Source organism: Salmo salar, chromosome ssa25, assembly GCF_905237065.1.
Source record: "Salmo salar chromosome ssa25, Ssal_v3.1, whole genome shotgun sequence".
In the NCBI taxonomy this organism is placed as follows: Eukaryota; Metazoa; Chordata; class Actinopteri; order Salmoniformes; family Salmonidae; genus Salmo; species Salmo salar.
In genome coordinates, this window is record NC_059466.1 from 40209447 (window position 1) to 40235356 (window position 25910).

Sequence of the window (25910 nt, forward strand, 5' to 3'; positions counted from 1 at the left end):
GGGAGAGAGTGAAGGAGGGGAGAGAGAGTGAAGGAGGGGGAGAGAGGAAGGGAGAGGAGAGAGAGAAGGAGGGGGGAGAGAGAGGAGGGGAGAGAGAGAAGGAGGGGAGAGAGAGAAAAGGAGGAGAGAGAGTGAAGGAAGGGGGGAGAGAGAGGAGAGGGAGAGAGAGAGAGGAGAGAGAAGGAGGGGAGAGAGAGAGAAGGAGGGGAGAGAGAGAAGGAGGGGAGAGAGAGAAGGAGGGGAGAGAGAGAGAGAGGAGGGGGAGAGAGAGAAAAGGAGGGGAGAGAGGGAAGGAGGGGAGAGAGAGAAGGAGGGGAGAGAGAGAAGGAGGGGAGAGAGAGAGAAGGAGAGGGAGAGAGAAAGAGGGGAGAGAGAGAAGGAGGGGAGAGAGAGAGGAGGGGAGAGAGAGAGAGAGAGAGGAGGGGAGAGGAGGGGGAAGGAAGGGAGAGAGAGAGGAGGGGAGAGAGAGAAGGAGGGGAGAGAGAGAAGGAGGGGAGAGAGAGAGGACGGGAGAGAGAGAGAAGGGTAGAGAGAGAGAGGGGAGAGAGAGTGAAGGAGGGAGAAGAGAAGGAGAGAGAAGGAGGGGGAGAGGGAAGGAGAGGAGAGAGAAGGAGGGGAGAGAGTGAAGGAGGGGAGAGAGAGAGGGAGGGGAGAGAGAGAAGGAGGGGAGAGAGAGAAGGAGGGGAGAGAGAGAAGGAGGGGGAGAGAGAGAAGGAGGGGAGAGAGAGAAGGAGGGAGAGAGAGAAGGAGGGAGAGAGAGAAGGAGGAGAGAGAGAGAAGGAGGGGAGAGAGAAAGAGGGGAGAGAGAGAAAAGGAGGGGAGAGAGAGAGGAGGGGAGAGAGAGAGAGAGGAGGGGAGAGGAGAGGGAAGGAAGGAGAGAGAGAAGGGGAGAGAGAGAAGGAGGGAGAGAGAGAGAAGGAGGGGAGAGAGAGAGGACGGAGAGAGAGAGAAGGGTAGAGAGAGAGAAGGGGAGAGAGAGTGAAGGAGGGAGAGAGAGTGAAAGGGAGAGAGAGAGAAGGAGGGAGAGAGAAAGAAGGAGGGGAGAGAGAGAAAGAGGGGAGAGAGAGAAAAGGAGGGGAGAGAGAGAGGAGGGGAGAGAGAGAGAGAGAGGAGGGGAGAGGGAGAGGGAAGGAAGAGAGAGAGAGGAGGGAGAGAGAGAAGGAGGGAGAGAGAGAGAAGGAGGGGAGAGAGAGAGGACGGGAGAGAGAGAGAAGGGTAGAGAGAGAGAAAAGGAGAGAGAGTGAAAGGGGAGAGAGAGTGAAGGAGGGGAGAGAGAGAGGGGAGGGGAGAGAAGGAGGGGAGAGAGAGAAGGAGGGAGAGAGAGAGAAGGAGGGAGAGAGAGAAAGAGGGGAGAGAGAGAAAAGGAGGGAGAGAGAGAGAGGAGGGGAGAGAGAGAGAGAGAGGAGGGGAGAGGAGAGGAAGGAAGGGAGAGAGAGAGGAGGGGAGAGAGAGAAGGAGGGGGAGGGAGGAGGGGGAGGCGAAGAGAGAAGGTAGAAGAGAGAAGGGGAGAGAGAGTGAAGGAGGGAGAGAGAGATGAAAGGGGAGAGAGAGTGAAGGAGGGGAGAGAGAGAGGAGGGGAGAGAGAGAGAGAGGAGGGGAGAGAGAGAGAGAAGGAGGGGAGAGAGAGAGAAGGAGGGGGAGAGAGAGAGAAGGAGGGGAGAGAGAGAGAGGAGGGAGAGAGAGAGAGGAGGGGGAGAGAGAAGGAGGGGAGAGAGGGAAGGAGGGAGAGAGAGGAAGGAGGGAGAGAGAGAGGAGGGAGAGAGAGAGAAGGGGAGAGAGTGAAGGAGGGGAGAGAGAGTGAAGGAGGGGAGAGAGTGAAGGAGAGGAGAGAGAGAAGGAGGGGAGAGAGAGAGGAGGGAGAGAGAGAAGGAGGGGAGAGAGAGAAAAGGAGGGGAGAGAGAGTGAAGGAGGGGAGAGAGAGAGGAGGGGAGAGAGAGAGGAGGGGAGAGAAGGAGGGGAGAGAGAGAAGGAGGGGAGAGAGAGAAGGAGGGGGAGAGAGGAGGAGAGAGAGAGGAGAGAGAGAGAGAGAGAGAGAGGGAGAGAGAGAGAGAGAGAGAGGAGGGAGAGAGGGAAGGGGAGAGAGAGAGAGAGAGAAGGAGGAGAGAGAGGGAAGGGGAGAGAGAGAGAGAGAGAGAGAGGGAGGGGAGAGAGAGGGAGGAGGGAGAGAGAGAGGAGGGAGAGAGAAGGAGGGCAGAGCGAGAAGAAAAGGAGGGGAGAGAGAGGAAAAGGAGGGGAGAGAGAGAAGGAGGGGGAGAGAGAAGGAGGGGAGAGAGGGAAGGAGGGGAGAGAGGGAAGGAGGGGAGAGAGGGAAGAGAGAGAGAGAGGAGGGGAGAGAGAGAGAAAGGAGGGGGAGAGAAAGAGGGGAGAGAGAGAGAGAAGGAGGGGAGAGAGGAGAGGGGGAGAGAGAGAAGGAGGGGGAGAGAGAGAAGGAGGGGGAGAGAGAGAGAAGGAGGGGAGAGAGAGAGAGGAGGGGAGAGAGAGAGAAGGGGAGAGAGGAAGGAGGGGAGAGAGAGGAAGGAGGAGAGAGAGTGAAGGAGAGGAGAGAGAGAAGGAGGGGAGAGAGAGAGGAGGGGAGAGAGAGAGGAGGGGAGAGAGAGAGAGAGAGAGAGAGAGGAGGGGAGAGAGAGGGGAAGGGGAGAGAGAGAGAGAGAGAGAAGGGGGAGAGAGAAGGAGGGCAGAGAGAGAAAAGGAGGGAGAGAGAGAAAAGGAGGGGAGAGAGGGAAGGAGGGGAGGAGGAAGGAGGGGAGAGAGGGAAGGAGGGGAGAGAGGAAGAGAGAGAAGGAGGGGAGAGAGAAGGAGGGGAGAGAGAAGGAGAGGAGAGGGGGAAGGAGGGAGAGACAAGGAGGGGAGAGGGAAGGAGGGAGAGAGAGGAGGGGAGAGAGAGGAGGGGGAGAGAGAGAGGAGGGGGAGAGAGAGAGAAGGAGGAGAGAGAGAGAGAGGGGAGAGAGAGAGAGGAGGGGGAGAGAGAGAGAAGGAGGGGGAAGAGAGAGAGGAGGGAGAGAGAGAGAGAGGAGGGAGAGAGAGTGAAGGAGGGGGAGAGAGAGAAGGAGGGGAGAGAGAGAAGGAGGGGAGAGAGAGAAGGAGGGGAGAGAGAGAAGGAGGGGAGAGGAGAGGGGGAAGGAGGGGAGAGAGAAGGAGGGGAGAGGGAAGGAGGGGAGAGAGAGAAGGAGGTGAGAGACAGGAGGGGAGAGAGAAGGACGGGAGAGAGTGAAGGAGGGGAGAGAGAAGGGAGAGAGAAGGAGGGGAGAGGGAAGGAGAGGAGAGAGAAGGAGGGGAGAGAGAGAATGAGGGAGAGAGAGAGAAGGAGGGAGGAGAGAAGGAGGGGAGAGAGAGAAGGAGGGAGAGAGAGAAAAGGAGGGGAGAGAGAGAGGAGGGGAGAGAGAGAGAAGGAGGGGAGAGAGAGAAGGAGGGGAGAGAGAGAAGGAGGGGAGAGAGAGAAAAGGAGGGGAGAGAGAGAGGAGGGGAGAGAGAGAGGAGGGGAGAGAGAGAGAGAGGGAGAGGAGAGGGAAGGAAGGAGAGAGAGAGAGGAGGGAGAGAGAGTGAAGGAGGGGAGAGAGAGAGAGGAGGGAGAGAGAGAGAAGGGGAGAGAGGAAGGAGGGAGAGAGAGTGAAGGAGGGGAGAGAGAGTGAAGGAGAGGAGAGAGAGAAGGAGGGAGAGAGAGAGGAGGGGAGAGAGAGAGGAGGGGAGAGAGAGAGAGAGAGAGAGAGGGGGAGAGAGAGGGAAGGGGAGAGAGAGAGAGAGAGAGAAGGAGGGGAGCGAGAGGGAAGGAGGGGAGAGAGAGGAGGGGGAGAGAGAAGGAGGCAGAGAGAGAAAAGGAGGGGGAGAGAGAGAAAAGGAGGGGAGAGAGGGAAGGAGGGGAGAGAGGGAAGGAGGGGAGAGAGAAGGAGGGGAGAGAGAAGGAGGGGAGAGAGAAGGAGAGGAGAGGGGGAAGGAGGGAGAGACAAGGAGGGGAGAGGGAAGGAGGGGAGAGAGAGGAGGGGAGAGAGAGGAGGGGGAGAGAGAGAGAGGAGGGGGAGAGAGAGAGAAGGAGGGAGAGAGAGAGAGGAGGGGAGAGAGAGAGAGGAGGGGAGAGAGAGAGAAGGAGGGGAGAGAGAGAGAGGAGGGAGAGAGAGAGAGGAGGGGAGAGAGAGTGAAGGAGGGGAGAGAGAGAGAAGGAGGGGAGAGAGAGAAGGAGGGGAGAGAGAGAAGGAGGGGAGAGAGAGAAGGAGGGGAGAGGAGAGGGGGAAGGAGGGGAGAGAGAAGGAGGGGAGAGGGAAGGAGGGGAGAGAGAGAAGGAGGTGAGAGACAGGAGGGGAGAGAGAAGGACGGAGAGAGTGAAGGAGGGAGAGAGAGAAGGAGGGGAGAGAGAGAAGGAGGGGAGAGAGAAGGAGAGAGAAGGAGGGGAGAGGGAAGGAGAGGAGAGAGAGAAAGGAGGGAGAGAGAGAGAAGGAGGGAGAGAGAGAGGAGGAGAGAGAGAGAGAGAGAGGGGAGAGAGAGAGAAGGAGGGGAGAGAGAGAAGGAGGGAGAGAGAGAGAGGAGGGGAGAGAGAGGGAGAGAGAGAGGAGGAGGGGAGAGAGAGAGAGGAGGGGAGAGAGAGAGGAGGAGAGAGAGAAGGAGGAGAGAGAGAGGAGGGGAGAGAGAGAGGAGGGGAGAGAGAGAAGGAGGGAGAGAGAGAGGAGGGGAGAGAGAGAGGAGGGAGAGAGAGAGAAGGAGAGAGAGAGGAGGGAGAGAGAGAGGAGGGGGAGAGAGAGAGAAGGAGGGGAGAGAAAGAGGGAGAGAGAGAGAGAAGGAGGGGAGAGAGAGGAGGAGGAGAGAGAGAAGGAGGAGAGAGAGAGAGAGGAGGGAGAGAGAGAGAAGGAGGGGGAGAGAGAGAGAGAGGAGGGAGAGAGAGAGAAGGAGGAGAGAGAGAGGAGGGGGAGAGAGAGAGAGGAGGGGAGAGAGAGGGAGGGAGAGAGAGAAGAGAGAGGAGGAGAGAGAGGAGGAGAGAGAGAGGAGGAGAGAGAGAGAGAGAGAGGAGGGGAGAGAGAGAGAGAGAGAGAGGAGGGGAGAGAGAGGGAAGGGGAGAGAGAGAGAGAGAGAAGGAGGGGAGAGAGAGGAAGGGAGAGAGAGAGGGAGAGAGAGAAGGAGGGGAGAGAGAAGGGAGAGAGAGAGAAAAGGAGGGAGAGAGAGAGAAGGAGGGAGAGAGGGAAGGAGGGGAGAGAGGGAAGGAGGGAGAGAGGGAGGAGAGAGAGAGAGGAGGGGAGAGAGAGAGAAGGAGGGGAGAGAAAGAGGGGAGAGAGAGAGAGAAGGAGGGGAGAGAGAGGAGGGGGAGAGAGAGAAGGAGGGGGAGAGAGAGAGAAGGAGGGGGAGAGAGAGAGAAGGAGGGGAGAGAGAGAGAGGAGGGAGAGAGAAGGAGGGGAGAGAGGGAAGGAGGGAGAGAGAGTGAAGGAGGGGAGAGAGAGAGGGAGGAGAGAGAGAGAAGGGGAGAGAGAGAAGGAGGGGAGAGAGAGTGAAGGAGGGGAGAGAGAGAAGGAGGGGAGAGAGAGAAGGAGGGGAGAGAGAGAAGGAGGGGGAGAGAGAGAGAAGGAGGGGAGAGAGAGTGAAGGAGGGGAGAGAGAGAGGAGGGGAGAGAGAGAGGAGGGGAGAGAGAGAGGAGGGGAGAGAGAAGGAGGGGAGAGAGAGAAGGAGGGAGAGAGAGAAGGAGGGGAGAGAGAGGAGGAGAGAGAGAGAGAGATAGGAGGGGAGAGAGAGAGAGAGAGAGGAGGGGAGAGAGAGGGAAGGGAGAGAGAGAGAGAGAGAGAAGGAGGGGAGAGAGAGGGAAGGGAGAGAGAGAGAGAGAGAGAAGGAGGGGAGAGAGAGGGAAGGAGGGGAGAGAGAGGAGGGGGAGAGAGAAGGAGGGCAGAGCGAGAAAAGGAGGGGAGAGAGGGAAGAGAGAGAAGGAGGGGAGAGAGAAGGAGGGGAGAGAGAAGGAGAGGAGAGGGGAAGGAGGGGAGAGACAAGGAGGGGAGAGGGAAGGAGGGGAGAGAGAGGAGGGGGAGAGAGAGGAGGGGAGAGAGAGAGAGGAGGGGGAGAGAGAGAGAAGGAGGGGAGAGAGAGAGAAGGAGGGGAGAGAGAGAAAAGGAGGGGAGAGAGAGAAAAGGAGGGGAGAGAGAGAGAAGGAGGGGAGAGAGAGAGAAGGAGGGGAGAGAGAGAGAAGGAGGGGAGAGAGAGAAAAGGAGGGGAGAGAGAGAAAAGGAGGGGAGAGAGAGAAAAGGAGGGGAGAGAGGGAAGGAGGGGAGAGAGAGAAGGGGGAAACCTAAAACTAGCAGCCTTATGACTGTTAACATACATGTAGGTGGCGATAAAGAGGGAACCGTAAAATATATAAAAGAGGAAGAAGAGAGGGAAGAAGAGGTGGCAGAGAAGAAAAATAGGGAAGCAATGTCAGAGCAAAAGAAGAACATAAAAAGCGGAGAAGAAAGAGGGGATTGGAGAGAAGAGAACGGAGGAGGAGTGTGTGGTATAGAAAGTTGACATGTAATAAATAGACAGTGTGTGGGTGTATGATGTAGCACTCTGTCCCTTCAGGCCGTGGGTTAGAGAGACCAACGAGGCAATGAGGACCAACTACAGGTCCTCATTAACATTACTATCGTAACCGTGGCCCATCCTCCACCCATTCAACAGGACTTTGGGGCTCTGCTGAGTGACGCTCTTTACATATCGCCTTCTAGATGCCGTTACTGGGCTTCTCAGACAGAGTGGGCAAGGTAAGAGAATAGTGTCTGCTTCAAACACACAGACACACACACACCTTGTGTAGGTTGACAGCATACGGAGCAGGGTCCCAGGCTACCAGGGTCACGTTCCTATATAGGGAGCTGGTGTTGAAGCGGTGATCAGGATTGGTCAGGATCTGTTAAGGGGAGGGGTCAAAGTTGACACAGGAAACTAGATGCAGCATTGCAGTGCCCATACTAGTGAAAACACACACACTCACTCTTTAGCTCTATCTCTCTATCTATGGTAGCTGTGGGTCCACAGTGGAATGTGCTCTGTGGGTGCTTTGATTGTTAGTCTGACAGTAGTAGAGTGTGTGTAGGTGTTTACTCCATGCTGAGAGTGTGGTGATTTCCCCCTTATTCATAATGCCCCTGGTATCAAGCAGGGTGATCACTTACCCCCTAATAGGCCAGCTAGTTCACACACACACACACACACACACACACACACACACACACACACACACACACACACACACACACACACACACACACACACACACACACACACACACACACACACACACACACACACACACACACACACACACGTGCCTGTGTCCATGCTTAGATTGAATCACATTGTCATTCATATGCAAATCGGCTGATATGACTGGATGCATGTTGTTGTGTTGCTGAACCACTGCTTGGAAATGGTACTTGATTGCAGCCACATATTCATGCTGTGTTGTGAAACCTGTTATCGTTCCTCTTGGTTTGTGGCGTGAACGTACCCCCTGGTATCCGCACACCTTAGACGGGCTAAATGGAATAGTAACTGAAATCTGGAAACTGACTATAGGTCTATAACCTCTAACCTGTAGAGTAATATAATATTACCTGTAGGTCTATAACCTCTAACCTGTAGAGTAATATAATATTACCTGTAGGTCTTTAACCTGTTATGGCTAGGGGGCAGTATTTTCACGGCAGGATAAAAAACGTACCCGATTTAATCTGGTTACTACTCCTGCTCAGTAACTAGAATATGCATATAATTATTGGCTTTGGATAGAAAACACTCCAAAGTTTCTAAAACTGTTTGAATGGTGTCTGTGAGTATAACAGAACTCAAATGGCAGGTCAAAACCTGAGAGATTCCTTTACAGGAAGTGGCCTGTCTGACCATTTCTTGAACTTCTTTGCCATCTCTATCTTTTACAAAGGATCTCTGCTCTAACGTGACACTTCCTACGTCTTCCATGGGCGCTCAGAGCCCGGGAAAAACCTGAATGTCGTCATCCCAGCCCCAGGCTGAAACACATTATCGCCTTTCTCAAGTGGCCGATCAAGGGACTGTGGGCTTAGGCGCGTGCCCTGGCCGCCCCCGTCTTTGTGATTTTTCCTCTGTTTGCCGAAAAAGAGATTCTCGGTCGGAATATTATCGCTTTTTTACGAGATAAATTGCATAAAAATTGATTTTAAACAGCGGTTGACATGCTTCGAAGTACGGTAATGGAATATTTAGAATTTTTTTGTCACAAAATGCGTCGTGCGCGTGACCCTTATTTACACTTCGGATAGTGTCTTGAACGCACGAACAAAACGCCGCTATTTGGATATAACTATGGATTATTTGGGACCAAACCAACATTTGTTATTGAAGTAGAAGTCCTGCGAGTGCATTCTGATGAAGAACAGCAAAGGTAATAACATTTTTCTTATAGTAAATCTGACTTTGGTGAGTGCTAAACTTGCTGGGTGTCTAAATAGCTAGCCCTGTGATGCCGGGCTATCTACTCAGAATATTGCAAAATGTGCTTTCACCGAAAAGCTATTTTAAAATCGGACATAGCGAGTGCATATAGGAGTTCTGTATCTATAATTCTTAAAATAATTGTTATGTTTTTTGTGAACGTTTATCGTGAGTAATTTAGTCAATTCACCGGAAGTGTTCGGTGGGAATGCTAGTCACATGCTAGTCACATGCTAATGTAAAAAGCTGGTTTTTGATATAAATATGAACTTGATTGAACAAAACATGCATGTATTGTATAACATAATGTCCTAGGTGTGTCATCTGATGAAGATCATCAAAGGTTAGTGCTGCATTTAGCTGTGGTTTGGGTTTATGTGACATTTTATGCTAGCTTGAAAAATGGGTGTCTGATTATTTCTGGCTGGGTACTCTGCTGACATAATCTAATGTTTTGTTTTCATTGTAAAGCCTTTTTGAAATCGGACAGTGTGGTTAGATTAACGAGAGTCTTGTCTTTAAAATGGTGTAAAATAGTCATATGTTTGAAAAATTGAAGTAATAGCATTTCTAAGGTATTTGAATATCGCGCCACAGGATTACACTGGCTGTTGAGTAGGTGGGACGCAAGCGTCCCACCTAGCCCATAGAGTAATATAATATTACCTGTAGGTCTATAACCTCTAACCTGTAGAGTAATATAATATTACCTGTAGGTCTATAACCTCTAACCTGTAGAGTAATATAATATTACCTATAGGTCTATAACCTCTAACCTGTAGAGTAATATAATATTACCTATAGGTCTATAACCTCTAACCTGTACAGTAATATAATATTACCTATAGGTCTATAACCTCTAACCTGTAGAAATGTCAGAAATGATAACCAGAAAAATCTCAATTGGGCTTAAATGATTTTATAATATGCACCCCTGTGAAAACTCCTTCCTTCATCCCTGACACACACACACACACACACACACACCTGCGAGTTAATGATGCGGATGGTGGTCTTGTTCCCCACGTCCCTTTCATAGCCCTCTGTAGGTGCTGTGTTGAACCGCAGAACTGCATCATGGGAATCTGGGGGATAGACAAAGACAACATAAGTCAATTTAATGTCACTGAACAAAGAAAATCAAATGCCACTCAGCAAAGAAAATCAAATGCCACCCAGCAAAGAAAATCAAATGCCACTCAGCAAAGAAAATCAAATGCCACTCAGCAAAGAAAATCAAATGCCACTCAGCAAAGAAAATCAAATGCCACTCAGCAAAGAAAATCAAATGCCACTCAGCAAAGAAAATCAAATGCCACTCAGCAAAGAAAATCAAATGCCACTCAGCAAAGAAAATCAAATGCCACTCAGCAAAGAAAATCAAATGCCACCCAGCAAAGAAAATCAAATGCCACCCAGCAAAGAAAATCAAATGCCACTCAGCAAAGAAAATCAAATGCCACTCAGCAAAGAAAATCAAATGCCACTCAGCAAAGAAAATCAAATGCCACTCAGCAAAGAAAATCAAATGCCACTCAGCAAAGAAAATCAAATGCCACTCAGCAAAGAAAATCAAATGCCACTCAGCAAAGAAAATCAAATGCCACTCAGCTAGGAAAATCAAATGCCACTCAGCTAGGAAAATCAAGCGTCATTCAATTTAGACAATCAAGTGTCATTAAACTAAGTCAAAGAGAAATATGGAAGGCCAATCAATCAAAGGACCAGCTCCTAGATGGCATCCAACAGTCTGTCTTCTGTTTCCTCTGGCGAAAAACTATGATTTAGCTGGTTCACACTGTTTACTCTGGTCAAATACTATGATTTAGCTGGTCCACACTATTTACTCTGGTCAAATACTATGATTTAGCTGGTCCACACTATTTACTCTGGTCAAATACTATGATTTAGCTGGTCCACACTATTTACTCTGGTCAAATACTATGATTTAGCTGGTCCACACTATTTACTCTGGTCAAATACTATGATTTAGCTGGTCCACACTGTTTACTCTGGTCAAATACTATGATTTAGCTGGTCCACACTGTTTACTCTGGTCAAATACTATGATTTAGCTGGTCCACACTGTTTACTCTGGTCAAATACTATGATTCAGCTGGTCCAGACTGTTTCCTCTGGCCAAATACTATGATTTAGCTGGTCCAGACGGTTTACTCTGGCCAAATACTATGATTTAGCTGGTCCACACTGTTTACTCTGGCCAAATACTATGATTTAGCTGGTCCAGACTGTTTACTCTGGTCAAATACTATGATTTAGCTGGTCCAGACAGTTTACTCTGGTCAAATACTATGATTTAGCTGGTCCAGCCTGTTTAGTCTGGTCAAATACTATGATTTAGCTGGTCCAGACTGTTTACTCTGGTCAAATACTATGATTCAGCTGGTCCAGACTGTTTAGTCTGGTCAAATACTATGATTTAGCTGGTCCAGACGGTTTACTCTGGTCAAATACTATGATTCAGCTGGTCCAGACTGTTTACTCTGGTCAAATACTATGATTTAGCTGGTCCAGACTGTTTACTCTGGTCAAATACTATGATTCAGCTGGTCCAGACTGTTTACTCTGGTCAAATACTATGATTCAGCTGGTCCAGATGGTTTACTCTGGTCAAATACTATGATTTAGCTGGTCCACACTGTTTACTCTGGTCAAATACTATGATTCAGCTGGTCCAGACGGTTTACTCTGGTCAAATACTATGATTTAGCTGGTCCACACTGTTTACTCTGGTCAAAAACTATGATTCAGCTGGTCCAGACGGTTTACTCTGGTCAAATACTATGATTCAGCTGGTCCAGACGGTTTACTCTGGTCAAATACTATGATTTAGCTGATCCAAACTGTTTACTCTGGTCAAATACTATGATTTAGCTGGTCCACACTGTTTCCTCTGGTCAAATACTATGATTTAGCTGGTTAAGGTGGTGGCTCAGGGGAATTAGAATAAACAGGATTCACACACACACACACACACACACACACACACACACACACACACACACACACACACACACACACACACACACACACACACACACACACACACACTTATGACTGATGTTCATGGCTATGCTCAGCCACTCTTAATCAGTCTCTCCACTGGTCGAGCAGTCCATTGTGACTTCAGCAGGACTACATGACACATGGATGAACGATCATGTATGGTTGAGCTGACACTTCAAAGGATGGGCTTCCACAGCAAAGCTATCCTCCACTTCCTCAATGACACCAGTAAACCATGTGGAGGGTATTGGCATTCAGTAGATCAACATTTAGCTTAACCCCTGTGGACAGACTCCAAGTTCTCATTGACATTCAAAGTGTAGGTTTTGTTCTTCATGCCTCTAGCTCGTACGGCCGCTGGACGGGACCATTCATTTGTCCCAGGACTATACCTGATCGAGTAATGTTACTGCATCCACAGTCTTCATCTCAAAAGGTACGTCTTAGATTTCAAATGAACAGCCATGTACAAAGCATATGGTAATAGCTCTAATAGTGGAAAAGGTAAGTGATAGCCAAGGAATGGGGGTCTATTTGGAATTCAGAAGGACGTGTGGGATAGGGGGTGGAAAGATGTGGAGGGAGAGAGCGGTGAGGTGGTGAGAGGACTTGAACATAAAAGGCCGTTGAGGGTGTTATTCAGTCAATTCACAACATGGTGGCAGCAACAGTACAGATGACAACAGATTCACAAACCTCTCACTTTACAGACTATAATCCCAAACACACGCTCACATGCTTGTACACACACACACACACACACACACACACACACACACACACACACACACACACACACACACACACACACACACACACACACACACACACACACACACCTTGCCGTGAAGGAAAGGATGGGAAGGCAGGAAGGCATTTCCACCTCAGGAGATCAGAAACACCTATTGGGACTGTAAGGTTCTATCTAGATTTTGCTCAAAATGTAGTTATTGACATAGCCTTATTCCGTTCAATGTTCTCTACCTATATAGTATTATAAATACCCTAATTTATGTTGTTAAGTTCAAAAGAATAAGATTTAAAAAATAGCTGACACCGTTCAAACCAATGAGGGTTCTGAACATTAAAGTCAACTATCTCAGAATTTTCTTTTAGCAGATAGAACCTTTTAGTTCCAAGCTCTCAATTTGGCGTAACTAAGTGAGATCAATGCGGTTTGATTTCCTGTTCGCCAATCTATACAGTTAATTAAACAAGGTTTGGCTCTTCTAACCTCACAGAGGTTCAATACTGAATGAGTTTATTATGTGGCTCATCACAAAGGCCTTTATCATGCAGGAGCTCCCCCTAGATCGGTTGGTTGGTTGGTTGGTTGGTCGGTTGGTGAGTGGCCGTTGTTGCTTCTAGATGTTTCCACTTCACAATAACAGCACTTACAGTTGGCCCGGGGCAGCTCTAGTAGGATAGACATTTGACGAACTGACTTGTTGGAAAAGTGGCACCCTATGACGGTGCCACCGTGCTCTTTAGTGGGGCGGCAGGTAGCCTAGTGGTTAGAGTGTTGGACTGGTAACCGAAAGGTTGCAAGATCAAATCCCCGAGCTGACAAAAACCTGTGGTTCTGCCCTGAACAAGGCAGTTAACCCACTGTTCCTAGGACGTCATTGAAAATAAGAATTTGGTCTTAACTGACTTGCCTAGTTAAATTAGTAAGGCCATTCTACTGCCAATGTTTGTCTATGGAGATTGCATGGCGGTGTGCTCGATTTTATACCCCTGTCAGCAACGGGTGTGGCTGAAATAGCCGAATCCACTAATTTGAAGGGGTGTCCATATACACTATATATACAGCAGTATGTTCAGTATGTACAGTACATCTATTCTTGCTATGACAGACAAAGCAGAGATAAGACCATCCAATGGTTACTGATAACCACAAACACAACAGTCACCAGATTCCGGTTTCACCGACCGACCAACCAACCCACTCACTCACTCACTCACCAACCAACCGACCAACCAACCATGAAATGGGTTTCCATGGCTTCCATGGCTGAAGAGCTGCACACAAGCCCAAGATCACCATGCGAGATGCCATGGCTACACAGACTATTTGCATTGCCCCCTCGCCCCCCCCTTTTACGCCGCTGCTACTCTCTGTTATCATCTATGCATAGTCACTTTAATAACTCTACCTAAATGTACATATTACCTCAATTACCTCGACTAACCGGTGCCACAGCACATTGGCTCTCTACCGGTACCCCCTGTATATAGTCTTGCTATTGTTATTTTACTGCTGCTCTTTAACTACTTGTAAACTTTTATTTCTTATTCTTATTCATATTTTTTTTAAACTGCATTGTTGGTTAGGGGCTTGTAAGTAAGCATTTCACTGTAAGGTGAAATGTTGTTGTATTCTGCGCATGTGACTAATAAAATTAGATTTTAAATGTCGGCTGGAGTGGTGTCAAGTTCCCTGCCATTGGACTCTGAAGCAGTGGAAACACGTTTTCTGGAGAGATGAATCACGCTTCACCATCTGGCCTGCACAGAGCCCTGACCTCAACCCCATCGATCACCTTTGGGATGAATTGGAACACCAACTGCGAGCCAGGCCTAATCGCCCAACATCAGTGCCCGAACTCACAAATGCTCTTGTGGCTAAATGGAAGTCAGTCCCTGCAGCAATGTTCCAACATCTAGTGGAAAGCCTCCCCGGAAGAGTATAGGCTGTTATAGCAGCAAAGGGGGGACCAACTCCAAATTAATTGCCCATGGTTTTGGAATGAGCAGGTGTCCACATACTTTTGGTCAAGGAGTGTATAAATCTACATTACGGATGTTAAATCGGTTAGCCGGCAGAAAATACATTTTACCGGCCATGCTTATCGGTCTATAGGTTAATTAGCATAATTTTGTGGAATTAAATTGGACCGTGTGTATTTTCGTTAGTCTTCATGCGTTTTATTTATCACGCGCACAGCATACAGAGCCTAGTTTGAGGAGCAGATAGCCTACCACCTGTCAGACAGCGCAAGAGTAGCTCCTCAAAAAGACTGTAGGCTACTTGAGTGAACCCTGCTTTTGTAAGCCCAGTAATTGTGCAACAAGTAACAATTCAAAATTCAAATCGAGTGTAAAAAACTTGTGGCCCCGATCAAAAAGGAGCTATTTTCATTTCTCAATCTCAACTCGTAAAGTGCGCCGCCCATTCGGATTCGGATGCAAAGGCTATAACCTGCCTCCCGTTGACTATCAGCGCTCCACCCACCACTTTGCAAAGGGAGCTTGTGGCAGTATAACTGTTTGAAACTTGAACGATTTACTTTACTTCAAATAATGAGTCATGTCTTACCTTGCTTCAAAGTAGCCTTGAGAAAATCCATCCATAGAAACGTGAAGGCCATGATTTTATAAAGACTTCCTCGTGCCATTAACCTGTTAGGGCTAGGGGGCAGTATTGACACGGCCGGATAAAAAACGTACCCGATTTAATCTGGTTACTACTCCTGCCCAGTAACTAGAATATGCATATAATTATTGGCTTTGGATAGAAAACACCCTAAAGTTTCTAAAACTGTTTGAATGGTGTCTGTGAGTATAACAGAACTCATATGGCAGGCAAAAATCTGAGAAGATTCCATACAGGAAGTGACCTGTCTGACAAGTTGTTGTTCATCTTGGCTCTTTTTATTGAAGACTGAGGATCTTTGCTGTAACGTGACACTTCCTACGGCTCCCATAGGCTCTCAGAGCCCGGGAAAAAGCTGAATGATATCGAGGCAGCCTCTGGCTGAAACACATTATCGCGTTTGGCAAGTGGCCGATCAGAGGACAATGGGCTTAGGCGTGTGCACGAGTCGATCCCGTGCTTTATTTTCTTTCCTCTTTTTACCTAAACGCAGATTCCCGGTCGGAATATTATCGCTTTTTTATGAGGAAAATGGCAAAAAAAATTATTTTGAACAGCGGTTGACATGCTTTGAAGTACGGTAATGGAATATTTAGAATTTTTTTGTCACGAAATGCGCCATGCTCGTCACCCTTATTTACCCTTTCGGATAGTGTCTTGAACGCACGAACAAAACGCCGCTATTTGGATATAACAATGGATTATTTGGGACCAAACCAACATTTGTTATTGAAGTAGAAGTCCTGCGAGTGCATTCTGACGAAGAACAGCAAAGGTAATAAAAATTTTCTTATAGTAAATCTGACTTTGGTGAGTGCTAAACTTGCTGGGTGTCTAAATAGCTAGCCCTGTGATGCCGGGCTATCTACTGAGAATATTGCAAAATGTACTTTCACCGAAAAGCTATTTTAAAATCGGACATAGCGAGTGCATATAGGAGTTCTGTATCTATAATTCTTAAAATAATTGTTATGTTTTTTGTGAACGTTTATCGTGAGTAATTTAGTAAATTCACCGGAAGTGTTCGGTGGGAATGCTAGTCACATGCTAGTCACATGCTAATGTAAAAAGCTGTGTTTTGATATAAATATGAACTTGATTGAACAAAACATGCATGTATTGTATAACATAATGTCCTAGTTGTGTCATCTGATGAAGATCATCAAAGGTTAGTGCTGCATTTAGCTGTGGTTTGGGTTTATGTGACATTTTATGCTAGCTTGAAAAATGGGTGTCTGATTATTTCTGGCTGGGTACTCTGCTGACATAATCTAATGTTTTGCTTTCGTTGTAAAGCCTTTTTGAAATCGGACAGTGTGGTTAGATTAATGAGAGTCTTGTCTTTAAAATGGTGTAATATAGTCATATGTTTGAAAAATTGAAGTTTTTGCATTTTTGAGGTATTTGAATATCGCGCCACGGGATTACACTGGCTGTTGAGTAGGTGGGACGCAAGCGTCCCACCTAGCCCATAGAGGTTAACCAGCATTTCTCTCCTGCTCTGTTGATTTTTATATCAAATTTTTTTCATTGTCCAGAAGCCAAAGGCAAAATCCTAGTCATAATAGCAACCCATCATAGTAGTTGCTATAAAGCCTTTTCCAGGGCACGAACCACTGACGTAACGCACAGATACACGCGACTCCTGGCGGCAGTAAGAAAGCCATCGCCATCTGTGCCCATTCAACATAGATTTGGTTGTGATCTTGGCAAAATAACTATTTTGGATGCAGCAGTTGTTAGCTAGAATGCTAACACTCATTAACATAGGCTGTAGCAAAAGCTAGACAAAGAGCCATTTTACTGGTTGAAGTTTAAGTGCAGTTGATTTGCGATGATGACACAAACATAATATTAAGCAGGACATTCATACGAGCCTTAAAATCCAATTATAATCCAAAAGTAGTGTGAAATGCACTCATAAGCAACATGCAAATAGAGGCTGTGTTTGCTGGTGTTCTACGGTGCATTTGGAAAGTATTCAGATCCCATCAATCTATGCAATACCCCATAATGGCAAAGCATTTACATTAGCCTTTTACATAAGTATTCAAACCCTTTACTCAGTACTTTTTGAAGCACCTTTGGCAGTGATTACAGCCTCGAGCCTTCTTGGGTATGACGCTACAAACTTGGCACACCTGCATTTGGGGAGTTTCTCCCATTATTCATTGCAGATCCTCTCAAGCTCTGTCAGGTTGGATGGGGAGTGTCGCTGCACAGCTATTTTTAGGTTTCTCAGGAGATGTTCGATCGGGTTCAAGTCCGGGCTTTGGCTGGGCTACTCAAGGACATTCAGAGACCAGTGTCCAGAAGCCACTCCTGCATTGTCTTGGCTGTGTGCTTAGGGTCATTGTCCTGTTGGAAGGTGAACCTTCGCCCCAGTCTGAGGTCCTGAGCGCACTGGAGCAGGCTTTCATCAAGGATCTCTATGTACTTTGCTCCATTTATCTTTGCCTCGATCCTGACTAGTCTCTCAGTCCCTGCCGCTAAAAAACATCCCCACAGCATGATGCTGCCACTACCATACTTCACTGTAGGGATGGTGCCACGTTTCCTCCAGATGTAACGCTTGGCATTCAGGCCAAAGAGTTCAATCTTGGTTTCATCAGACCAGAGAATCTTGTTTCTCATGGTCAGAGTCCTTTAGGTGCCTTTTGGCAAACTCCAAATGGGTTGTCATGTGCCTTTTACTGAGGAGTGGCTTCCATCTGGCCACTCTACCATAAAGGCCTGATTGGTGGAGTGCTACAGAAATGGTTGTCCTTCTGGAAGGTTCTCCCATCTCCACAGAGGAACTCTGGACTCTGTCAGAGTGACCATCGGGTTCTTGGTCACGTCCCTGACCAAAGCCCTTCTCCCCCGATTGCTCAGTTTTTCCGCTTTTTACCAGCTCTAAGAAGAGTCTAGGTGATTCCAAACTTCTTGCATTGAAGAATGATGGAGGCCACTGTGTTCTTTGGGACCTTCAATGCTGCAGACATTGTTCCTTACCCTTCCCCAGATATGTGCCTCGACACAATCCTGAAGGACAATTCCTTTGATCACATGGCTTGGTTTTTGCTCTGACATGCACTGTCAACTGTGGGACCTCATATAGACAGGTGTGTGCTTTTCCAAATCATGTCCAATCAATTGAATTTATCACAGGTAGAATCCAATCAAGTTTTAGAAACATCTCAAGAATTATCAATGGAAGCATGCTGCACCTGAGCTCAATTTCAAATCTCATAGCAAAAGGTCTTAATACGTATGTAAATAAGGTATTTGTTTTTTATTTTTAATACATTTTCAAAAATGTCTAAAAACCTGTTTTCCCTTTGTCATTATGGGGTATTGTGTGTAGATTGACGAGGGAAAATATTTATTTAATCCATTTTAGAATAAGGCTGTAGTGTAACAAAATGCGGAAAACATAAAGGGGTCTGAATACTTTCCGAATGCACTGTATAAGAACTCCCCCGAGTTCTGCCACCAACATGAGTGTATTGTCCTCGTGCGGCAATGTTTGCAAAAACAGAAAGGGGTCTATTAGATTCCCCGTTTTATAAAATTTCGAAATAATATTTTAATCTCTGTCACATATGGAACTGCTCGCATTAGGACCGCAGTTTACAATTGGACATTTCCAGTGAATTGCATTTGGGCAAATGTTTGAAAATAAGTTTTATTCGTTTCTTCATTACAGGAGTTGCATGTTCAATATTAGGTTACAGCCTTTTGACTGTGAGACGATAGGCTTCCCATTGTTGAATGTTTCCATTAAGCTCTTAATGAAAAATGTCCTGTCCTTGTATGCATGCATAGTATCAGAGAGGAAAAGGCAATGCGAGAGGTTACACTCTCGCTAAAATCTGTCCAAAATAAGTCCAATGTGGTTTTATGGGCTTATTTTGTGCCTTCCCGCCTTGGGACGACTCCCATTGTAATGGCGGAAACATAAGCATCTCGTCATTATATACAGATCTCTGATAGTATTTTCTGTTGGTCATGTCATTTTACTTTTATAAAAAAAATAATACAGTTTGTTGACTGGTTAATGAGGGTCAGTTAGTCGGCAGCAAAATTTACCGAAATTTGCATCCCTAATCTACATGGGTGATGTGAACTAACTTGATTTGTTACCAGAAGGGTTGCTTTTTTCCCCCCAAAGTGAGCCATCTGTCCCCGAGTTCACACTCTCCCCATGCACCATAGAGCCTCCAACACAGAGAACAGAACACACAAACACACACAGATAACGCAATGCAGTCGGCCAAAGTATTCCAAAAGTCTATAGAGGATCTCCAAACTAACTCATCAAGACCCTTCTGGAGATCTGATTGGCTTTGAATTACTTATGTCAAAGCCATTTCAGCCAATCACAGAGATTGTTACTACAGGGTGACAGATGTCTGCTACTCAGTGTGTGAGAGACAGTATAGAGCCCAAGCCAAAACGTCTCTCTCTGCTACAATAAACTAATACTATGCTAGAGGCGAATGGGGAAGTCGATAGAGTTACATGACTATTTGACTTTCCAATCAATGCTGTGGATGTCACGGCGTAAAGAGTCATCATTCTCCCCTCACACAGACAGACTGCCACAGAGACAGGGTTGTCACAGAGAAAGCTGATCAGGATCAATGATGTATTTCACACTCAGACACACAGTCACAACACAGTCACAACACAGTCACAACACAGTCACAACACATAGGGTATTATTCATTAGGGTATTATTTTAAAACATTTTATTTAACCTTTAATTAACTATTGGGTAAAGGGAAAACAAAGTTGTTGTTTTTTAATCTACTGTACCGATAAAAGTTTCCCAGTTCTCTTTAATCCCTTAATTCCATTTAACCTGCATCCCTCCATCACCCTGTCTTCAATCTCTTTACCTCCCTTCTCTCTCCCCCTCCTCTGCTCCCCTCTACCTCTTTTCCCTCCCCTCCCTGACCCCTCTACCCTCTACCCTCCACTCACCGATCTCCTTCCCCAGGCCTGAGTGCAAAATAGCCCCAGCAGAGGTCACCACAGCACAGCTCCTAAAGCCTCTCTGGCCCCCTTGTCTGTAGAGCTTCTCCAGGGCCAGGCGCGGTACCAGGCGGGCCCAGCCCAGTGAAGAGAAAGGCTGCTCGGACCCGTCCAGCGTCCTCAGCCGGGCCTGGTCCTTCAGCTCACACAGTAGTTCCCTGGAGCTCTGAGCAGCCCGCCGGCCTCCTTTATAGGTTACATGGTGCTTGTTGGCGCTCAGGTAGTCCCGCTTGGCGTGCTGCAGTCGCGGGGACAGCATCCCAGAGGACACTTTTCCCCGCCAGAGTCGCTGCACCAGTGAGGCAGACTTGGAGGAGTAGTCCTCCTCTAAACCATCCTCTTCTTTTCCTCGCCTCTCCCCCCCATGATCCCCCACCGTGGTCCTCCTCTTGTGGCTGTTGTTCGTCTCTACCCCCTCCTCATCCTTTTCATCCTCACGTGAGGACCGGCGTGTGGTTTGGTTGGGCCCCCGGCTGGCGTCGGAGGCAGTCCAGGCAGGTCTCTCACTGTTTCGAGTCACCGTCTGGTCGGAGTGGGAACCCACGTTCTCCGTGCTAGAGGAGGACCAGGCAGCCAGGGTCTGGGCGTCCAGGTAGTCCTGCTGCTGGCGGCTGCCCCCCTCCGTCTCTTGGCTGGTCCCGTAGCTCAGCTCCAGGCCAGGCTCAGGGTTGGTGGAGGAGGAGCTAGGCTCTGAGTCTGGGTAATGGTTAAGGTCTGGATAGGCTGTGGTAAAGGTGGTGTAGGTTGGTTCGGGCTGGGAGCCCCTGATGGAGCGGTGCTGCCGGTGGGAGGCGCCTTGGATGGAGGCCAGGCGCCGTGTGTCGGGGTGCTGGGAGAGCGAGGAGCTGGCCGAGGTCAGGGGCTCGTTGTACACGGGGGTATCCAGGAAGTAGGAGAGCAGAGCCAGGAAAAGGAGGGCCCACACCAACATGCCCACCAACAGCAGCCTCCGCCACTGATGCATACTGGACTTCATCTCCTTACAATCTCTCACACACCTATACGCACACCAGGCCAGCTCCAATCAGCAGTCAGAAGCCGGGACACAGCAGAGATGACAGCCGGAGGGCCTGCAGAGGTGAGAGGTCAAAGGTGACAGTTAGTCTTCACCTTAATGGACCTGAATGTTTTGACTTTGATTAAAATAAATCCCCAGTCTTTTCAGATGTTTTGGAATTGGTGTGTGTATCTTATTGTGTTTTCCTAGACTTACCTCACCTGGTGCCCCTATACCATCTGGTGCCCCATATATAATTCTGGCCTGTCAAACTAATGTGGACATTCTGGTAATATCTGAAACTTGGCTAAAGAAGACTGTGTCGGATACTGATGTGTCTCTGGCTGGTTATAGATCTGACAGAGCTGGCAGAGGTGAAGGTGTTGTCAGATTTGCAAAAGACAACTTACATTTTCAACATGTGCTCTTCGCCAATTGTCTGAGTTGCTATCTAACTTGGTGAATCTGAACGATTAATTTTGGGTGATATTAATCTGGATTAGTTAATGTCAGTTTCTGATATGCTGATATCTTTCAGCCTCAGTTGATAACTGAACCAACCCGCCTCAACTTTAAACACCCGGAAAAATCTACGATTTTACAGTGCCTTGCAAAAGTATTCATCGCCCTTAGAGTTTTTCCTATTTTGTAAAAAAATATGTGCACACATATTCACCCTCTTTGCTATGAAGCCCCTAAATTAGATCTGGTGCAACCAATTACCTTCAGATGTCAAATAATTAGTTAAATAAACTCCACCTGTGTGCCTTCTAAGTGTCACATGACCTGTCACATGATCTCAGTATATATACACACCTGTTCTGAAAGGCCCCAGAGTCTGCAACACCACTAAGCAAGGTGCACCACCAAGCAAGCTGCACCATGAAGACCAAGGAGCTCTCCAAACAGGTCAGGGACAAAGTTGTGGAGAAGTACAGATCAGGGTTGGTTATAAAAAAAAATATCAGAAACTTTGAACATCCCACGGAGCACCATTAAATCCATTATACATTTTTTTGGAAAGAATATGGCACCACAACAAACATGCCAAGAGAAGGACGCCCACCAATACTCACGGACCAGGGAAGGAGGGCATTAACCAGAGAGGCAACAAAGAGACCAAAGATAACCCTGAAGGAGCTGCAAAGTTCCACAGCGGAGAATGGAGTATCTGTCCATAGGACCACTAAGCCGTACACTCCACAGAGCTGGGCTTTACGGAAGAGTAGACAGAAAAAAGGCATTGCTTAAAGAAAAAAATAAGCAAACACATTTGATCTTCACCAAAAAGCATGTGGGAGACTCCCCAAACATATGGAAGAAGGTACTCTTGTCAGATGAGAATTTCTTTTTTGGCCATCAAGGAAAACGCTTTGTCTGGCACGAACCCAACACCTCTCACCACCCCGAGAACACCATCCCCACAGTGAAGCATGGTGGTGGCAGCATCATGAGGGGGGATGCTTTTCCATCGGCAGGGACTGGGAAACTGGTCAGAATTGAAGGAATGATGGATGGTGCTAAATACAGGGAAATTCTTGAGGGAAACCTGTTTTGGTCTTCCAGAGATTTGAGACTGGGACGGAGGTTCACCTTCGAGCAGGACAATGACCCTAAGCATACTGCTAAAGTAACACTCGCATGGTTTAAGGGGAATCATTTAAATGTCTTGGAATGGCCTAGTCAAGGCCCAGACCTCAATCCAATTGAGAATCTGTGGTATGTACACCAGCGGAACCCATCCAACTTGAAGGAGCTGGAGCAGTTCTGCCTTGAAGAATGGGCAAAAATCCCAGTGGCTAGATGTGCCAAGCTTATAGAGACATACTCCAAGAGACTTGCAGCTGTAATTGCAGCAAAAGGTGGCTCAACAAAGTATTGACTTTGGGGGGGGGGGGGTGAATAGTTATGCACGCTCAAGTTTTCTGTTTTTTTGTCTTATTTCTTGTTTGTTTCACAATTTAAAATATTTTTCATCTTCAAAGTGGTAAGCATGTTGTCACGTCCTGACCAGTAAAGGGGTTATTTGTTATTGTAGTTTGGTCAGGACGTGGCAGGGGGCGTTTGTTTTATGTGGTTCGGGGTTTGTTGGGCTATGTACTTAGGTAGAGGGGTGTTTGTTTTATGTGTTCCGTGGTTTTTTGGTTTATGTTCTATGTTAGTATATTTCTATGTTCTAGTCTAGTCCTTCTAGTTCTATGGTTAGGGTTTGGATTGACCTTCAATTGGAGGCAGCTGTTCCTCGTTGCCTCTGATTGAAGGTCCTATGTATAGGGGTGTTTTTGTATTGGGATTTGTGGGTAGTTGTCTCCTGTTTTGTGTCTGTGCACCTGACAGGACTGTTTAGTGTCGTTCGTTGTTTTTTGTATACGTATTTCTTTTGTTTTTCCTTCTTTTAAATTTAATAAAGAAGATGTGTATACACGTTCCCGCTGCACCTTGGTCCAATCCTTACGACAACCGTGACAGAACTACCCACCACCAACGGACCGAGCAGCAGAGGGACTATAAGGAGTTTTGGACTTGGGAGCAGATATTAGCGGGAGAAGGACCATGGAGGAAGACTGGAGAGGTCCGGGAACGCTATACAGGAACACGGGGATTGGAGCACCGGGGAGAAGGATGGACATGGGCGGATGAACGAAGATTTTGGGAGGACAAACGAAGGAAGCTAGAGGAGACCGGGAGGCAGCCTCAAGAAAACTTTGGGAAGGAGCACACAGAAAGGTCGACGGAGCCGAGGATGGAACCAGAGCCAGTCGGAGTGAAGTTGGAGGTGAGCGAAGGGAGCGAAGCAGAGACAGTGAAGGAGTTGATTGGGAAATTGGAGGAGAGAGCTATGAGAGAGCTGCTGTATTGGTGCATGAGGCACGACATTCGCCCTACGGAGCGTGTCCTCGAATTGTTGTCACCTGAGTCAGCTCTCCATACTTGTCCTGAGGTGCGTGCTAGCCGTCTGGTGAAGACAGTACCAACACCACGCAGCAGGCCTCCAGTGCGTCAGCCCAGTCCAATACGTCCTGTTCATGCCCCTCGCACTAGCCCTGTGGTGTGTGTTGCTAGTATGGTACCTCTGGTACCAGCGGAAATAAAGGAAAGCCGCACACTCTAAGAGCTCAGATGCAAAAATGTAATCACCAACGTTTCGACAGCGAAGCTTTCTTCATCAGGGTATCATCAAACACTGCGAGATGAGTCATTTATATAGTGTCAAGAGACACACAGGTGTTTGTAATCATGGCCAAGTATGGCCTAATATCATTGGTTAACTCAAATATTTAAAAAAAATGGCATACAAAGAACATACAAAAAGACAAACAAATGGATAGCATACGATCATAGCATTTGTAGTCTAAAATGTATCTAACAAACAATTCTTTACTGTCCTAGATGGTTATTTAAATTCTGGTCAGATAACTAAAAAAGAATATGACTTTCTGGCCATTCAACACCCTAAAATTGCCACTTTCTATACTTTGCCAAAATTACACAAGAATGTTACAAACCCTCCAGGGCGCCCTATTGTAGCGGGCATTGATGCAGTAACGGCCCCTCTATCTACTTTTGTGGATTTTTTTATTAGACCACTTGCAGAACAGCTCCCCTCCTTTGTAAAGGACACCAGCAGTATGATCTCTATCATTGAATCTCTTGATCCTCTGCCTGAGAACACCTTGTTAGTTACTTTTGATGTTGAGTCGTTATACACAAATATTCCACACGAGGGCGGTATTGAAGCCATGGAACATTTTCTTCTGCAACGTGACCCTAATGAGCTACCTTCCAGTGCCTGCATTGTAAAATTGGCTGAAATAGTACTCACACATAACTACTTCATGTTTCTAAATGATTTCTTTATTCAGACGAAGGGTACTGCTATGGGATCCCCCATGGCTCCTAACTATGCTAATTTGTATGTGGGTTACATGGAGAAACAATCCATTTTCAACCCTCTCAAAAATGTTTTCTTGCCTAACATCATTATTTGGAAACGGTATATTGACGATATTTTTGTTCTATGGAGGGGTGATGCAGAACTGCTCCAGGCGTTTTATGCTTTTCTTAACTCCTGTTCTGAACATTTGAGATTTACTATGCAATCTGATACACGTCAAATTAGTTTTCTTGATCTTCTGATCGTGTGTGAAGATAATGTTTTATACACTGATCTTTACAGGAAACCTACTGATCGTAACAGTTTGTTGAGGGCTGATAGTTGTCACCCACTGCCCTTGAAAAATAGTTTGCCCTACAGCCAATTCTGTCGAATCAAAAGAATTTGTATTAAACAATCAGATTTCGACAGAAATATGGCTGAGACTCAGGATAAGTTCAAGGAGAGGGGGTACAACAATGATCAGATTAATATTGCCATTGAGAAAATTCAAAACAAAACGAGACATGACCTTTTTCAAGGTCAGTCTCGCAAAAGACGCATTCTTGCGTTCTCACTACCCGCTATTCAAAGTGCTCTGAACAAATTAAAGGAATCGTTCACAAACATTGGCACATTCTGAAATATGATGATAGTCTCGTTAATGTGTTTTCTGATCTTCCCCTGGTCGTATTCTCGCGGGGAAGAAATCTCAGAGACCAATTGGTACACTCTGATTTACCACCCCAAGATATTCCTGAACAACGTCTATTTGCGCCCATACTGGATGGAAATTACAAGTGTAATGGCTGTGCTCAATGTAATGGCACTTATAAATGTAGATCCTTCAAACACCCCCAAACAGGGAAATCTATCCCAATTAAAGGTGTTATTACGTGTTCCACTAAGGCAGTTATTTATCTTATAACTTGTCCTTGTGGTAAAAATTATGTGGGTAAAACAAAGCGTGAATTAAAAGTACGTATCTCAGAGCATCGTAGCACCATTAGGTGCAAAAACTTAACTTACCCAGTTGCGGCCCACTTTTTGGAAGCAAACCATCCGATTTCGTCTCTGCGTTATATTGGTATTGAACATGTCACCCTCCCGAGGAGAGGGGTGACCTTGATAATTTATTGTTGAAACGAGAGGCTGCCTGGATCTTTAATTTAAAGACCCTTGCTCCCTTCGGTCTCAACATA

The 25910-nt window shown here is 47.0% G+C and overlaps 1 protein-coding gene across 1 annotated transcript in view; it reads right to left on the reverse strand.

Annotated features, from left to right (window-relative positions):
* The window catches only part of LOC106586768 (beta-galactoside alpha-2,6-sialyltransferase 2), a 113366-nt gene that overhangs the window by 45253 nt on the left and 42203 nt on the right, over positions 1–25910 (reverse strand). Inside the window, exons 2-4 of the mRNA XM_014174374.2 lie at positions 19787–20907; positions 9403–9500; positions 6752–6853 (exon numbers count right to left, since the gene is read on the reverse strand). Of these exons, the coding sequence (XP_014029849.1) occupies positions 6752–6853; positions 9403–9500; positions 19787–20813 (1227 nt within the window). The 5' untranslated portion in view covers positions 20814–20907. The remainder of the gene's footprint in view (positions 1–6751; positions 6854–9402; positions 9501–19786; positions 20908–25910) is intronic.